The following is an 18454-nucleotide window of genomic DNA, read 5'->3' on the forward strand; positions in this document are numbered from 1 at the left end:
ATCGGAAGAGCTCTGGATGCTTTTGGTTGGCCAACTGTAGAGGAAATAAAAAGCTGGACATTCCAGGAGCTAATCAAAAAGACCAAAGCCTTTCTCCAAAATAAAAACTTAGCATCAATTTATTTGCTCTGTGTAGCTACGCGTGGAGGGGATGACAGAATTTGCGGTCACAGAGACACACAAGTAGAACAGCAAGGGATTTTTACTAGAGGTGATATCAACAGGGTTACAGATGTGGTCGTGAGCAACACGGATCAAGACATGCCAAAGGCAAGTACTGCTATTGCACTATTTTCATTTGCCATATGATGGCAAGCGCGGTTTCTGTACACTCCAGACAGTTGTTCTATCCATATCTTATTAGTAGTACCCTGGTAGTCTCATACGTCCGAAGAAGTCATCATGCGTAATAAGTCTGTGCACAAATATTCTTTAGAAATGCAAAGGTGATCAAGTGGTGCAGTGGCTTTAAACTCAAATATTCGGGTTCCATTCACATGAATTGCAGTCATTTTTGCCCATCAATGGACAGACTCGGCTCTTATTGTAGTAAAGACTTGCTGAAGGCCCGGTGTTGCACGGGTAGTAAAGAAGTTCTTTGCACAGAAAATTCATTTTTACTCAACATATACAATATCTTCCATTCCAACATTCAAATGAATGTTTTGTTCATTTCTGTGTACTGTGTTTATTTTTGTGTACTTTATACTGTATCAGCTGCAGTACCTACTAAAGATCTATACTGTTGCAATATTCTCGTTGGCCATGTGAGTTTAAGACCTCTTCTTTACATATGGGCATACATTGTTCTTATGGCATGGCTTCACACATTACGCTAGTTATAGTGTTAAGCATGAAGCCATGACAGATTGGAATGTGTTATAAGTATGTACCCAAATTATTCTATAGTATATCCAGTTGGAGACAACATAATGCATTGGATAAATGCTGGCCTGCAGAGCTGGAGTCCAAAACTTGATCGCTATAACTGGGCATGCAGACAAACGTTGTCATTTATATACATGTATATATATATATATACAGTCAAACATGGATAACTCGAACTTCACGGGACCGAGCAAAAGTGTTCGAATTATCAGAGCGTTCAAGTTATCAGAGCACTGTCACAAGTCCATGTATTTACTTATTTATTAGTAGATACATGTACATATGCAAACTATAATATAAATCAAAGGCACAAATGGCTTGTTTCAAATTAAATGCTTCTAATGTAAAGTTTAAAACGTTTTTATCAAAAAGTATAGAGATTTTTCTATCACTTGAGATTGGTTTGTTGTTTGAGGTGATGTTATTGCCAGGACGTTTTTTAGATTGACATTGACAAAACTTGATCGTTGTTGAAATGCTCAAAAGAAAAGACATCTTTTTCTTTTGAGCGTTTTACCCACGATCAATTTTGCCCGATTTTTCTTGAAGTTTATGCAAAGATTACCTTACTTTAACTAGGATTCGTTAAGAGCAACACTCCGAGGCAGTTCAATTAAAGGTTTTACGAGGTTTTACGGTACATTGTATATCACTCACGCTTTTTGAATGGATACTTATTGAATGTACATACGTATTCTGTGTTTAGGTCAAACGATGAATAGTTTTTTTAGCTAAGACAACATATACGTTTAATTACAACCATTTTTAAAACGTTTTAAACATTCAACATTCCGACGTTGATTCAACACGGAATCAACGTCGGAAAACTATTCGTCACGGGCTAGCCGGGTCACGCACTCAAGGATTTTTGCCACGCACATACAAAACAACATGCTGTTTTTGTTTTGTTTGTGCGTGGCGAAAATCCTTGCGCGCGTGACTCGGCAAGCCCGTCCTATTCATCGTATAGCAGTATAAATCAAATTTGACCAAACCTTTAGAAAAGACGTTGACAAAAATATTTGGCCGATGGAGGTAATAACAACGCTTATGAATTACGAAAAGATGAGGTTTACCTCTATGGCTTTGAATAAAGTGATTTTCTAAAGCGATAACAACCGTTTCGGTAGCCGTTGAGCAAAAAAACAGTTCGAATTAACAGTGTTGAGTTCGAGTCATCTATAGCAATTTATCATTACGTGGGAACGGACCAAAGAAACCGTTCGAATTAACCATGTGTTCGAACTATCCGTGGACGAGTTATCCATGTTTGACTGTATATATATATATATATATACTAGACGAATGCCTGGCGTTGCACGGGTATTACCTCATAATTTAATACTGTAAATCATTATTAAACCAATGACATGTTTTAATCCTGCCTAACAACCATTACGTTAGGCGTAATGATCAACTGTGCTAGTTAATAACCGTAAGCTCTTAATGTGGAGTATTTTAATCAATGTAATTAATGTAATCAGAATCACTCATCGCTATGGCCAGTTGAATGGTCGCAGGATAGCGGTTTAGATCACTGGTTTTTATATCGGGAGCGACTGAGATCAATTTCTCTGCAAACCAGATTTTCTATTGCTAGATTTTTATGACTATAACTGGTCACAGGGATTACATATAAAAAGACAAACGCAGAGATTTATTTATATATATACATATACAAAATGTATTGAGAACTGTAAACTTTCAGTTTTACATAATGAATGGTAACAACCATAAAACTTCAAGCAGTAAATAGTTTTTAAAGTTTACAGTTCTTAATACATTTTATTTTATATAAATGCTCTATTTCAATATTGTGCACTCGGCTTCTAGAGAACTGCAACCTTCTTCTTCTTCATCAGTATATATGCATGTATATATATATAAATATATATTTATAAAACTGTATATATATATAAGAAACTGAATGGTATGTATATATATACTATACAGTATGTATATAAATACTATATAGTATATATGTATATATATACTATACAGTATGTATATATACTATACTATATAGTATATATATACTATATAGTATATATATACTATACTATATAGTATGTATGTATATTATACAATATATATATATTAGAGCTGCACAATGATCGCGTTAATTAAACGATTAACGCAACTATTACAAATAAACAATTAACTGAGTTGGGCCAAGTAATCTTCAATTAAAATGCAACCGAAGTGATGATCTTGATGTGGTTCCTTTCCTTTGTACTGTTTAATATCATACGTTATACTAACGTAGCAGGTTACTACCGTTTAATTTACTAAGAACTATTATGACAAGCAACACTTTCTTACCAATAAATTAAACCACAATTATTTTGCACTAGACTATGAAAACACAGTGAGTCGCTAACATTAAACTTGTTTATACAATACAATGCACAAGCGCTGTGCCGATCTAGCTGTAAGCGGCCATGTTGTTAGTTGTTTGAACATGTTTCTAGGTAACAGCAACAAAAGTGATTTCAGTATTATTTAATATCTTACAGTTTATTTTTGTTTATTTTTTAAATACTTCTTTAAGTAAATTATACATGTATTTTCATTTTTCAAAAAAATCACAATCATATTTCAGCTTCAGAATATTAGTAATATAAGATTGACACTTTATTGGAACATGAAAGCAGAAATATGTCTTCATACCTGCCAACTCTCACGCATTGGGCGTGAGAATCACGCAATCACCCCAAAGAAAAAATGAAAATGCGTGAGATTTTTGCCCCAATTTCCACAATTTTATATATACTATCATTGATACATCAATTGCCCCAAAACCAAATCTCACGCATTGTCCCACTCTTGGGTTGCCAGGTCTGTATGTCTTCCACCCTAGGTAGCGCATTTCTGTAAGTTGTTGGAAGCGTAAACAAAAAAGCGAAGTGCAGTCATACCTGCCAACTCTCACGCATTGGGCGTGAGACTCACGCAATCACCCCAAAGAAAAACTGAAAATGCGTGAGATTTTTGCCCCAATTTCCATAGTTTTATATATACTATCATTGATGCATCAATTGCCCCAAAACCAAATCTCACGCATTGCCCCACTCTTGGGTTGGCAGGTCTGAGTGCAGTATATGCCAGAAAGAATTTGCTTACCACCACAGCACATCATCATTAAGATATATTTTAACTAATTCTCATTCTACCGCGCAGAAATCATCACCAGCTGTCGCAGACAATAACTAATACTACTGACTACCGGCACTGCTGTCCCATGTGAGCGGCTATTCTCTAAAGCTGGCAATATCGTATGTAGGAAGAGGGCATCTCTTTATTCAGATAATGTGAATAAACTGGCTGTCTCAACTCTTGGCTCTAGACTTTCATAGACAGTTTTCATACTCATATTAATTATTACATTTTAACTTATGTACATTGTACATAACATGTACTACAGCTAACAATTGTTTAAAATATAATTAATCTATGTAGCTGCATTATTTGTCTTTGAATATGCAGGTTTTTGCAAGATTAATTCTAAGATTAATCGAAGATTAACTGGGTCAAACCAGTTATTAATCGCGATTAATTTTTTTAATCGTTGTGCAGCTGTAATATATATATATATATATACTATTCTATATAGTATGTATATTATACTATGTAGTATATATATACAATATATATACGGTATAGTATATATACTGTGTATATATAATATATTATATATATACTATACTATATAGCATATATATACTGTATAGTGTATATATACTATGTAGTATATCTATATAGTGTATATACTACACAGTATATATGTATATTTTATACATACTATATAGTAGGCTGTATACCATATATATATATACTATATAGTATAGTATTTATATATATATCTAGTATATATATATATAGTACATATAGTGTATATATAAACTAGCTAAATGCTCGGGGTTGCCAAGGCAATAAAAAGGTTTTTTCACAGAAAGTTTAATGTTTAACATAATTATTGCAAGAGAAGCTGTCGCTTCCTGTTACTCTCATGACAGGCAATAAACCATATTCAAAGCATGCAGAGAGGGTGCAGACCGCTCTGTGCACCCATCAAATCTTCTTCCTTACATACTTTTACTTTCTTGTTATGCAGTTGCGATAAGGATAAGTAAGATAATTAAAAATAAGTCGGTTGAGCTTGGTCAGGTGCGCTTGTTCGCAGGCATGCGATTTAAATGTCAAGATTTCAACTGCAGTGCCATTTTAAGGCTAGATTTTAATGGCTATAACTATACACAGAAACAGAAAACGCAAAACGAGCAACAGACAAGCGCTGAATATATATAGATGGATAGATAAATTAAGATTATAGTAAATATTAGACAGTTGAGATATTTTTATGCATAGGCTCAGTTGTAGACATTATAGAAGTGAAATTGTGTGAGCAAAATATAAAAAGAATAAAATGTAGTTGCAAAGTTGGTAAATTTTGTCATAATTTAATGTTCTAATGAATTTCAGGTACTGATCATTGAAGCCTGTCGAGGTTATGACCCTAGAACCGAGTGTAATCCAGTGACACTGAAAGATAGCAATGTCTTGTTGCTGCTTGCAACTAGCTTCCAAAAAAGGATATGCAGGTGTATATTTCACAAAACTTGCAAAATTGTTATGCTCAGCAGACGGAGCAAAAACTCTTGATGACATGCATCTCACAGCCAAAGGCGCTGTCCGACACAAACAAACACCTCAAAAGCTTGAAACAGTCAAAAAGATCGTTTTGCATAACTGGACATTTGGACATGAAAAGTGTAAGACATGTTACAACGAAGCTAAAGATGTTAGCGGGCACTGTGGTGACTGCTTGAAGCCGATTTGTGACGATTGCTTATTTGAGGGACTTAGAGAAAATGAAGATTTGCAAACTGATATACTGGCTGCTCCTTCTTTCCAACCTATTTGCGAGCAATGCAAATCTTCCAAAGAGGGGAAGGTTGCTGGATAGGACCAAAATTGAAGGCGATTAAGATAAATTAAGCAGTTTTACATTTTTTGAGTCCAAGAGTCATGTGTGATGGCAGGCAGCAACTGTAGAGAGACTGTTACCTTTCACCCTTTTGATTATATTTGCTGACTCTGTTATGTTTGCTGATTCTATTATACTATTTCTATATTTCAAGATTATATTCCTATATAATCAAGTTTGTATATATATAAGTAGGAAAATATAGTGATTATAAGAAAATCTTGTCACAAATAACCAGCACGGTCAACCAAAAGCAGAAAAATAGATGATTAAGTAATGCAAAACATTAAGAAAATATAGCATACAATTATATTCCAGCAATCAACATACACCTAGAGTTCATTTAACTGTCTAATAAAACGCTAGCCAGTCCTATTGAAAAACATTAACATGTAACAACTGGGATCACTAGATGATAGATAACAAAGAGATTGCTATTTAGCAAGAATAATGCTTTGTAATATGCAAGATGCCGTAAAACAGATATAATGTTACGCAGCAAGCGAAATAATGTGCAGCCAGCTTGATGTTACAATGCGTTCATAATGGTAATTAGCAAAGATGCTATATAGCAAAGATACAGTACAGCAAATATGTTATATAGCAAAAAGGCTGTATAGCATAGGCTATATAGCAAAAACGTTACATGGCAAAGAGGCTACATGTATATATCAAAGATCCTATGGAGCAAATGTAATACTAGATCAATAGGTAGCCTGTAATATGTTATGTAGCAAAATGGCCCTATGTAGCAATCATGACGGTGTTGAGCAAAAATAATGCAATGTAGCGAACATGATACTTGTACCAGAATGGCAGCAAACAAGAAATTATTACAGTAAAACCTTTTAACAATCTAAAGAGTTGCAAGACTGAAAGTAAATAAATTAGATAATATGAATAAGATATGAGAAGTAGTGGGAATAGAAGAGTGTCAGATGTCTTTCAACGCTTGATCCTTGAGAACTCTCCTCAAGATTTTACCTGATGCAGACTTTGGTATAGCGTCTATCATTCGTATTCCACCTCGCAACTGCTTGTGATTGGATGCCTTCTCTGTAATGAAGGATTCATGAAGTTGAGACCAAAGTTCATTTATGTCTATCAACTTGTGCTGTCGATAATAGGTAGTCCAGTAGCAGCGGAATGTACAGTCTTATCACACAGTATACAGTAGAACCAGACAATATACAGCAGTACAAGATTATACAGTAGTACCAGACTAGACAGTAGTACCAGACTATACAGTAGTATCAGGACTATATAGTAGTATCAGACTATACAGTAGTACCAGACAATGCGGTAGTACCAGACTATATAGTAGTACCAGACTATATAGTAGTACCAGACTATACAGTAGTACCAGACTATACAGTAGTAAAAGACTATACAGTAGTTCCAGACTATACAGTAGTATCAGACTATACAGTAGTATCAGACTATACAGTAGTACCAGATTATACAGTAGTATCAGACTATACAGTAGTACCAGTCTATACAGTAGTACCAGACTATACAGTTGTATCAGACTATACAGTAGTTCAGACTATACAGTAGTATCAGACTATACAGTAGTATCAGACTATACAGTAGTTCAGACTATACAGTAGTATCAGACTATACAGTAGTATCAGACTATACAGTAGCATCAGACTATACAGTAGTACCAGTTTATACAGTAGTACCAGTCTATACAGTAGTACCAGACTATACAGTAGTATCAGACTATACAGTAGTACCAGACTATACAGTAGTACCAGACTATACAGTAGTTCCAGACTATACAGTAGTATCAGACTATACAGTAGTATCAGACTATACAGTAGTACCAGATTATACAGTAGTATCAGACTATACAGTAGTACCAGTCTATACAGTAGCATCAGACTATACAGTAGTACCAGACTATACAGTAGTATCAGACTATACAGTAGTACCAGACTATACAGTAGTACCAGTCTATACAGTAGTACCAGTCTATACAGTAGTACCAGACTATACAGTAGTACCAGACTATTACACAGTAGTATCAGACTATACAGTAGTACCAGACTATACAGTCGTTCCAGATTATACAGTAGTATCAGACTATACAGTAGTACCAGTCTATACAGTAGTACCAGACTATACAGTAGTACCAGACTATACAGTAGTATCAGACTATTACACAGTAGTATCAGACTATACAGTAGTATCAGACTATACAGTAGTATCAGACTATACAGTAGTACCAGACTATACAGTAGTTCCAGACTATACAGTAGTACCAGTCTATACAGTAGTACCAGACTATACAATAGTATCGGACTATACAGTAGTATCAGACTATACAGTAGTTCAGACTATACAGTAGTATCAGACTATACAGTAGTATCAGACTATACAGTAGTACCAGATTATACAGTAGTACCAGATTATACAGTAGTAACAGACTATACAGTAGTACCAGACTATACAGTAGTACCAGACTATACAGTAGTACCACACTATACAGTAGTATCAGACTATACAGTAGTATCAGACTATACAGTAGTATCAGACTATACAGTAGTACCAGACTATACAGTAGTATCAGACTATACAGTAGTACTAGACTATACAGTAGTATCAGACTATATAGTACTATCAGACTATAAAGTAGTATCAGACTATACAGTAGTATGAGACTATACAGTAGTACCAGACTATACAGCAGTACCAGACTATACAGTAGTACCAGATTATACAGTAGTACCAGACTTTACAGTAATATCAGACAATACAGTAGTATCAGACTATACAGTAGTACCAGACTATACAGTAGTACCAGACTATACAGTAGTACCAGACTATACAGTAGTACCAGACTATACAGTAGTATCAGACTATACAGTAGTATCAGACTATAAAGTAGTATCATACTATACAGTAGTATCATACTATACAGTAGTATCAGACTATACAGTAGTATCAGACTATATAGTAGTACCAGACTATACAGTAGTACCAGACTATACAGTAATATCAGACTATACAGTAGTACCAGACTATACAGTAGTACCAGATTATACAGTAGTTCCAGACTATACAGTAATATCAGACAATACAGTAGTATCAGACTATACAGTAGTACCAGACTATACAGTAGTACCAGACTATACAGTAGTACCAGACTATACAGTAGTACCAGACTATACAGTAGTATCAGACTATACAGTAGTATCAGACTATACAGTAATATCAGACTATACAGTAGTATCAGACTATACAGTAGTACCAGACTATACAGTTGTATCAGACTATACAGTAGTTCAGACTATACAGTAGTATCAGACTATACAGTAGTATCAGACTATACAGTAGTTCAGACTATACAGTAGTATCAGACTATACAGTAGTATCAGACTATACAGTAGTATCAGACTATACAGTAGTACCAGTTTATACAGTAGTACCAGTCTATACAGTAGTACCAGACTATACAGTAGTATCAGACTATACAGTAGTACCAGACTATACAGTAGTACCAGACTATACAGTAGTTCCAGACTATACAGTAGTATCAGACTATACAGTAGTATCAGACTATACAGTAGTACCAGATTATACAGTAGTATCAGACTATACAGTAGTACCAGTCTATACAGTAGCATCAGACTATACAGTAGTACCAGACTATACAGTAGTATCAGACTATACAGTAGTACCAGACTATACAGTAGTACCAGTCTATACAGTAGTACCAGTCTATACAGTAGTACCAGACTATACAGTAGTACCAGACTATTACACAGTAGTATCAGACTATACAGTAGTACCAGACTATACAGTCGTTCCAGATTATACAGTAGTATCAGACTATACAGTAGTACCAGTCTATACAGTAGTACCAGACTATACAGTAGTACCAGACTATACAGTAGTATCAGACTATTACACAGTAGTATCAGACTATACAGTAGTATCAGACTATACAGTAGTATCAGACTATACAGTAGTACCAGACTATACAGTAGTTCCAGACTATACAGTAGTACCAGTCTATACAGTAGTACCAGACTATACAATAGTATCGGACTATACAGTAGTATCAGACTATACAGTAGTTCAGACTATACAGTAGTATCAGACTATACAGTAGTATCAGACTATACAGTAGTACCAGATTATACAGTAGTACCAGATTATACAGTAGTAACAGACTATACAGTAGTACCAGACTATACAGTAGTACCAGACTATACAGTAGTACCACACTATACAGTAGTATCAGACTATACAGTAGTATCAGACTATACAGTAGTATCAGACTATACAGTAGTACCAGACTATACAGTAGTATCAGACTATACAGTAGTACTAGACTATACAGTAGTATCAGACTATATAGTACTATCAGACTATAAAGTAGTATCAGACTATACAGTAGTATGAGACTATACAGTAGTACCAGACTATACAGCAGTACCAGACTATACAGTAGTACCAGATTATACAGTAGTACCAGACTTTACAGTAATATCAGACAATACAGTAGTATCAGACTATACAGTAGTACCAGACTATACAGTAGTACCAGACTATACAGTAGTACCAGACTATACAGTAGTACCAGACTATACAGTAGTATCAGACTATACAGTAGTATCAGACTATAAAGTAGTATCATACTATACAGTAGTATCATACTATACAGTAGTATCAGACTATACAGTAGTATCAGACTATATAGTAGTACCAGACTATACAGTAGTACCAGACTATACAGTAATATCAGACTATACAGTAGTACCAGACTATACAGTAGTACCAGATTATACAGTAGTTCCAGACTATACAGTAATATCAGACAATACAGTAGTATCAGACTATACAGTAGTACCAGACTATACAGTAGTACCAGACTATACAGTAGTACCAGACTATACAGTAGTACCAGACTATACAGTAGTATCAGACTATACAGTAGTATCAGACTATACAGTAATATCAGACTATACAGTAGTATCAGACTATACAGTAGTACCAGATTATACAGTAGTACCAGACTATACAGTAATATCAGACTATACAGTAGTATCAGACAATATACAGTAGTACCAGACTATACAGTAGTACCAGACTATACAGTAGTACCCGACTATACAGTAATATCAGACTATATAGTAGTACCAGACTATACAGTACCAGACTGTTTGACAATAACAGCAACTATGCAACAGTAGCATATAAGGAGAGAGTGCAGAGTTCCTTCATAACCACAGTGCGACGAGATGTAAAGGCTGTCAAACGCTAACCCTTCATGTAAGTGTGTATTTCCTCATCAGACACCGACTGACCAGGTTTAGCCACGATATAAGCTCTTGGAAGCTCACCGGCCTCATTGCAAGGCACACTTACAACAGCTGAGTCAAGGATCTTATGATGAGCCAATAAAAGAGCTTCCAACTCTGCTGGAGCAACCTATCACAGAGCAGGACACAACTGCAGTTCAACACAGACGCTAACTTTGTCTCAAAAAGGTGTTATTGGCATGTATTTACAAACCATGCATGCCTCACATCATGAGACAGTTACTTGTAGTGATAAACCAGCTGAATACCCGGCGTTGCACCAGTAGTAAAAAATGTTATTGAACAAAAAATTCATTTGTATTTAATAGAAATTATTTATCATTTTAACTTTTAAATTAAGGCATTTATTTGATCATTTTTGTACTTTGCCAGCGTGTTTGAACTGGCTGACACCTAGTTTTATAATTCCCACAACAGCAGGAGGTAGACAAATGATGCATCATACATTTTTAGGGTGCCGGGCTTCGCAGTAGCCAAATCAGCCACCAAAGTTTTATACAATTTTTAATATCTAAAACATTTGATTGCTGTACATGAACTTTATTGTATGAAAAAGGAAATATTAATCCTCTAAAACTTCAAAGAAATTGTGTTTTGTGCAGTTTAAGAACTACAGGAAAATAGGACAACTGTAAGTGTTTAAAGGTTGACTTGCAACAAATTTCACATTACAGTTATTTGGTATCAAAAGGCTCACCATGTTTTACTCTGCAGTTTTGTAGGTGCAAAATATGTGGAAATGTGATTACAAGCTCTTAACTCTTTCACTATCGCATTAAATTCACTACACTGACCAGATTAATTCAAACGGATTTTCGAAAAATCAATATACCGCTAGTATTTACACAATATATAGAGAATCAATGCAGATGTTGTTTAGAGGAATCAATGCAGGAATTATTTAGTTGGTGATTTGATTGTTTGATAGAGTACGAAGCATCTCAGGACATCGTATGTACAAAAGTTTGATTTAAAACTTATCAGCCAGCTTTTAACGATAAACTTGTTCGAAATTTTAGTAGATTTTATCAAAAATTATTGGTATTTTTCTTTCATTTTTGATTGTTTTTGATGGTTGAGGTGATCTGACTGCCAGGATGTTTCAAGATGAGAATCGACAAAACTTGATCACAGTTAAAATACTCACAAGAAAAAGACATGTGCAGACAAAAATGATGTCAATAGTCATATATATTGTTTATAAGTGATAAATATACTGTCTCATAGCATCGGTACCCATCGTTAATCAATGGAATAAATTCTAACCAACCTATCTTTACAACATTTAAACCATCTGTAGCAATATATCTGAAGGTATATTATAAGTTTTATTTCAATAATCATGAACAAATACCAAAGAAAATATATGCCAATAGAGAAGTGTAACGCTACAATTTGAATGCACTAGCCTGTGTCATAATTTAGTGTGAAAATGGGAAGTGCGACTATTGAAGTCATTTTTGGAAATCTCTTTTTTTCATGTTAAAGGCAATCCAAAGTTTTGTCGATTTTAATCTTGAAACATCCTGGCAGTCAGATCACCCAAAACGACGTCTAACAGTGGCGTGAGAGAGACTCGATGGCAACACGTTTGGTACGCTACACTTTTGCGACGCTACGTAAAAGAATCTAAAAAATATTCGTACTTTCTGAGAGAACCCTTTAAAATTTGACATGGTTGGTAATTGACATTTGACAGCGTTGTCTCATATTCAATATAACAGCCGACACAGTGGCTATTAAAGAACCTAAGTTACAGTTTTTAGGACAGCAACCTAAATGTACAAAGAGAAACCAATTTTCTCATTACTCATTATTTACCTGCACACTCATTATTTACCTGCACACTCATTATTTACCTGCACACTCATTATTTACCTGCACACTCATTATTTGCCTGCACACTCATTATTTTCCTGCACACTCATTATTTTCCTGCACACTCATTTACCTGTACACCCATTATTTGCCTGCACACCCATTATTTACCTGCACACTCATTATTTACCTGCACACTCATTATTTACCTGCACACTCATTATTTACCTGCACACTCATTATTTGCCTGCACACTCATTATTTTCCTGCACACTCATTATTTTCCTGCACACTCATTTACCTGTACACCCATTATTTGCCTGCACACCCATTATTTACCTGCACACTCATTATTTACCTGCACACTCATTATTTACCTGCACACTCATTATTTACCTGCCCACTCATTCTTGACCTGCACACTCATTCTTGACCTGCACAGTCATTATTGACACCTGCACTCATTATTTACCTGCACATTCATTATTTACCTGCGCACTCATGATTGAACTGCTGCACTCATGATTGACCTGCACACTCATTATTGACCTGCACACTCATTATTGACCTGCACACTCATTATTGACCTGCACACTCATTATTGACCTGCACACTCATTATTGACCTGCACACTCATTATTGACCTGCACACTCATTATTGACCTGCACACTCATTATTGACCTGCACACTCATTATTGACCTGCACACTCATTATTGACCTGCACTCGTTATTTACCTTCACACCCATTATTTACCTGCGCACTCATTATTTACCTACACACTCATTATTTACCCACACACTCATCATTTACCTGCACACTCATTATTTACCTGAAAGCCTTTATATTTGATGAGCTCCTTCAGTCTATCTACCACGTGGAAAAAGCCCTCCTCGTCATAGTACCCTATATCCCCTACCAAACAAACGGCATAAACATTGTGAACTGTAATTAATTTTACTAAATGATTGAATATAAAAAGGTTGTCTCTAATTCTACTAAAAAAAAGTGTAACTACGTAAAAGATCAGAGAATTTAGTAGCATTACCAGTTCTAAACCAATCGCCATCTAGGCAATCAAGAGTTGCCTCCTCATCCCTCCAATAGCCCTTCATTATGTTTGGACCATGGAAGTATAACTCCCCTTCCGTGTTTACTGGTAATGACTTCCCACTATCCAAATCAACTACCTATTGAAAAAACCAGAATATTCCAAAATGAACTTGAACTTTCATACAATGAAACAAAACATAATGGTATAGCAAATACTGTTTGCAACATTAAAATAATATTCAAGCAAATAGAAATTATTGAAATGCCAGCAGACTCATGCTGGAAGATAATTGAGTATGGAAGCAGCCCCAAAGTTCTTACAGATCCTGTTTACAGAGCATCAGGAGATATTATGGTATTGACCTTGATAAAATATTTGTAACAATATCATGAGGTGTTTCAATTAATTGTACTACAGTAGTCCCTCACTGCTTTGCTTCTCACCTTTCGAGGTTTCAGAACTTCGCGGTTAAAATTGGTCATTAAAAACCAAAAAAAAAAAAAAAAATTAAAGAAAACCATTAAAACAATTGAAATACATAAATATATATACGTAAAATACATTAATCTCATAAATTACAAATGTGTGACTTCCTTGTAACAGCGAACACAGTTAATCAAAAGTACAAACTTTTAGACCAAACTACACCCGTACTACGTAAGTTCAATCTCTGGCTTAACATACTGTAACTGAAGTGGAAATATAAACTGAAATTCAAAGAAGACAACTTCAATTTACTTATTTATTATATAGGAAATAAATACAGTAAGTTTAAAACTCAGTATAAGTGTTCTGGTATTAAAATTTGTTAAAATATACTTTAAAAAATTGGTTTGTAATTCACAGGTTTTCACTCATCGTGAGAATGTACGGTTCCCATCAACCACGAAAAGTGAGGGAATATGGTATATGCCACCAACATAATAATATTATTGCAACCTTCAGACTACAGTCCTGTTAGCGAGAGGAGAAACTCCAATGTCTCTGCAGAATTTAAATGAGCTAGTATGCAAACATTAAAACAATTTTGTGAAGCAAGATTTCGCAACGCTCAATGGACTAATGAAAAGTAAAAGAGAGTAATATTCACAATATAAGAATGATCATGAGAGACATAGTTGTAATGATGTTTCCAACCAATCAGAACCCTTCAAGTTATTGAGAACACAACTCTTGAGATTCTGATGACTAAACAAGTCACGAATATTATTTTTGTTGATGATTACTAATACGAATAAAAAATTATACATGCGTACGTTAAATAATATATGTATAAATAATAAATTTTTTATATACCGTATTAACTGCTGGATATTATATTTTCCGGTATGATAATGATAAAAATGATAACAAGATGATAAGACAGAAATCAGGAATCATTGAGTGAGCTGAACAGACGTGTTTTGAAAGTTGGTAATCTAATAGTCGGGATCGTGAATTGAAGGTTGTAGGAACAGAAAGTTCATAAACTGAAACATATGATGGTAGGTGTAGTACATTGGTGTCACGAAATAGAAATTGGTGTTGGTCATATGTGTGGAAGAATGAATATAACTACTCTGGGCATGGTTTATGAAGGATTTTGAAATACTGTAACACAAATGCAAAAGACAATAATTAATGTTCATATACAACATATTTCAATGAATGTTTAATGTTGGGAGGTACATTATCAAGATTTTGACACACAGAAATTTTACTTAAATGATGCATTACAAAAGTAATGCTTACAACTAGTTATTTGGAAATTGCTGTAGAGGTTTTGGATATTAGATATGAGTCAATCTATAAAGTAAGAATCAGAAATTGACAACTTTTAAATTTAATTCTTTCCAAACTGATACTGAATTAACGTGGAGAATGCATCCAGCCAGCTGACACTTTTTCATCAGCCTCACAGTAACAAAATGTCCATGACTGAGTGTTTTACTCTCACCAATTTTCTGTTATCAATATTACAATTAGCCTGTCTTGACAAACTGTTGTCTTTGTGGAGTTGTTCCCCCGTCGAGCCGGCGAGCAACACAACAGCTTGTCACAAGACGTACTGCACCTGATGCATCAGCTGCACTGAAAGGGAGTTGTTCACTTCCGTCTATGCGGCTTGGCTGCGATGTTATGGCGGTCGCTCCATTGGTAATCATAACGGATTTAGCGCAAAAATTTATGTAGACAAAAATAAAATTACAACGTTTAACCAGCGACCAGTCTCTGCAGTCAACTTTAGTAGAACTTGAGAACTTAATCAACAACAGCAACTAAACATGTCAGTATTTGTGCGCTCAGCCAGTTTTATTTCTATTTTTTTATCAGTCAGTTTTATTTGTTCTTATGGATTTTATTTTTAATTTATTTTATTCTTAAATTCTACTAACGTTTACAACAAAGACTGGTCTTTGGTTAAACGTTGTAATCTTATTTTTTTCTACATAAATTTTTGCGCGAAATCCGTTATGATTACCAATGGAGCGACCGCCATAACATCGCAGCCAAACCGCATAGACGGAAGAGAATAACTCCCTTTCAGTGCAGCTGATGCATCAGGTGCAGTCTGTCTTGTGACACGCGCCGTGTTGCTCGCCAGCTCTACGGGGGAACAACTCCGCAAAGACAACAGTTTGTCAAGACAGGCTATATTACAATATGAAAACACTAATGAGACTTTAAATATATATTAAATTCTAGTTTTGCTAACCAAGCACTAAACATTGATAGTATTTACCATTCTAACAAAAATACAACCAGTTTCACATTCTTCTCAAGGTTTCAAAGTTTTCAAGCTCCACCGTCCCATCACTAACAATGTGATATGTTAAAGTTCATGTTTCAAAGTTCTTGCAGCGGAGTAACCAAGCTCAGTATTTCAACAAGGCATGTCCTCAACAATGTCAGTTATTGATAAATGCATGTGCCTCAATGCATGCGCACTTCTGTTTCAATTCTTAATATTTTGTTACGGCTGTGATTATAACACTGTCGCAAGATCAGCAACGCAGTGCTATGTTCAAAATCTTTTCGGTTCATCAAGAGAATAATCATGTTACTTTAAGAACATTCAAAACCAGCAGTCTAAAATAATTCTCAAAAACCGTCACATTTTGGCTACGGCTGAATGTTCACTCTAACCAAATATTTGCTACAAATACAGCAATAGGACAACACTAATGACCATTTAAGTATCGATTATCAATACAGATTTCAACACGAAAGAAGAGTGTTGATGAAATAGACCGAGTTTTTAACTTGATATGAGAGCATTGGTGAGATAGACTGAGTTTCAACTTAATATGAGAGTTTAGATGAAATAGACCGAGTCCCTAACTTGAGAAAAAGTTCTTAGTTACCGGAAAAACGGCCTCACCTGATATGAGGCTGCTGTTAACACAGACGTTTCCACAAATGATGGTGCCTTACCTTGGCCTTGACATTAGGCAGCAACATCCCGGCCGAGCCATGCTTTAGTCTCCGTGGTGAGTTGAAGGTCACGGCTGGACTTGTCTCAGTCAGCCCATAGCCTAAAAAGGTCAACTATCAAAGTAATCTAGCCTCAGAACCTTTTACATCTGATCAGGAATGTGTACTTGATGCTAGCCATGCTTCCGGTAATTTGGACAGTCTTATATTTACATCACTTGTAGCTAGAACTTCACGACGTGGGGATTTAATTGCTTGATGACGATTTTTAAAATATGTGATTTGAAAACCGCCAACATTTAAAGAGATACCACCAATGGCATAATTGTGTAATGGTGGTTCATCTTACATCTGACGTTTTTCAGAGTGATACTGCAAATAAAATGTACAGGCCGTCCGGTCTTATAATAAGCTCATTCCATGGCCTTCCACTCACACATAAGTATTCATAAAATTAATTTTTCTACTAATCTCGAACACGAAACAGTATTTTTTTCAATTAAAATATTCAAAAAATTAACAAAAATTCACAAGTTGTTTTACATAATAATATTGCGATATATCGTGAATCATCGATTTGCACTATCAAGTAGTCTAGTGATTTTTGGAAACTGAAGATCAACTTGTAGCAGTGAAAGTGGTTATAGGAGGTAAATGCCACATCATACTGTGCGACAGATGCCATCGCAGCAAGGCTTATGCAAGACCCTTTCATTTGTGACCATTCTTTACAGTTATGGAAATACATGAACAACATATGCTGGTTGACGCTTTACTACTATCAGCTAAATGTGGCCGATCGCTTCTGTCAGAAGTCGACTCTTTAGGTAGTAATCCGATCAGAATGACTACAACCATTAAATAGGGAGACTTTAAGATGAGAAAAAAGATTTTCTGTTCCAATTAAAATGAATTTGGTACCATTACATAATTGCTCTCGGTCATAAATGGGGAACTTTC

At 35.1% G+C, this 18454-nt stretch overlaps 1 protein-coding gene across 1 annotated transcript in view; it reads right to left on the bottom strand.

The window, feature by feature from the left end:
* Positions 1 to 6620: 6620 nt before the first annotated feature.
* Positions 6621 to 18454, bottom strand: part of LOC137406639 (uncharacterized) — a 32915-nt gene continuing 21081 nt past the window's right edge. Inside the window, exons 7-11 of the mRNA XM_068093246.1 lie at positions 17495 to 17595; positions 14075 to 14216; positions 13859 to 13941; positions 11152 to 11317; positions 6621 to 6931 (exon numbers count right to left, since the gene is read on the bottom strand). Of these exons, the coding sequence (XP_067949347.1) occupies positions 6810 to 6931; positions 11152 to 11317; positions 13859 to 13941; positions 14075 to 14216; positions 17495 to 17595 (614 nt within the window). The 3' untranslated portion in view covers positions 6621 to 6809. The remainder of the gene's footprint in view (positions 6932 to 11151; positions 11318 to 13858; positions 13942 to 14074; positions 14217 to 17494; positions 17596 to 18454) is intronic.

Source organism: Watersipora subatra, chromosome 10 (assembly GCF_963576615.1).
Source record: "Watersipora subatra chromosome 10, tzWatSuba1.1, whole genome shotgun sequence".
Taxonomy (NCBI): Eukaryota; Metazoa; Bryozoa; class Gymnolaemata; order Cheilostomatida; family Watersiporidae; genus Watersipora; species Watersipora subatra.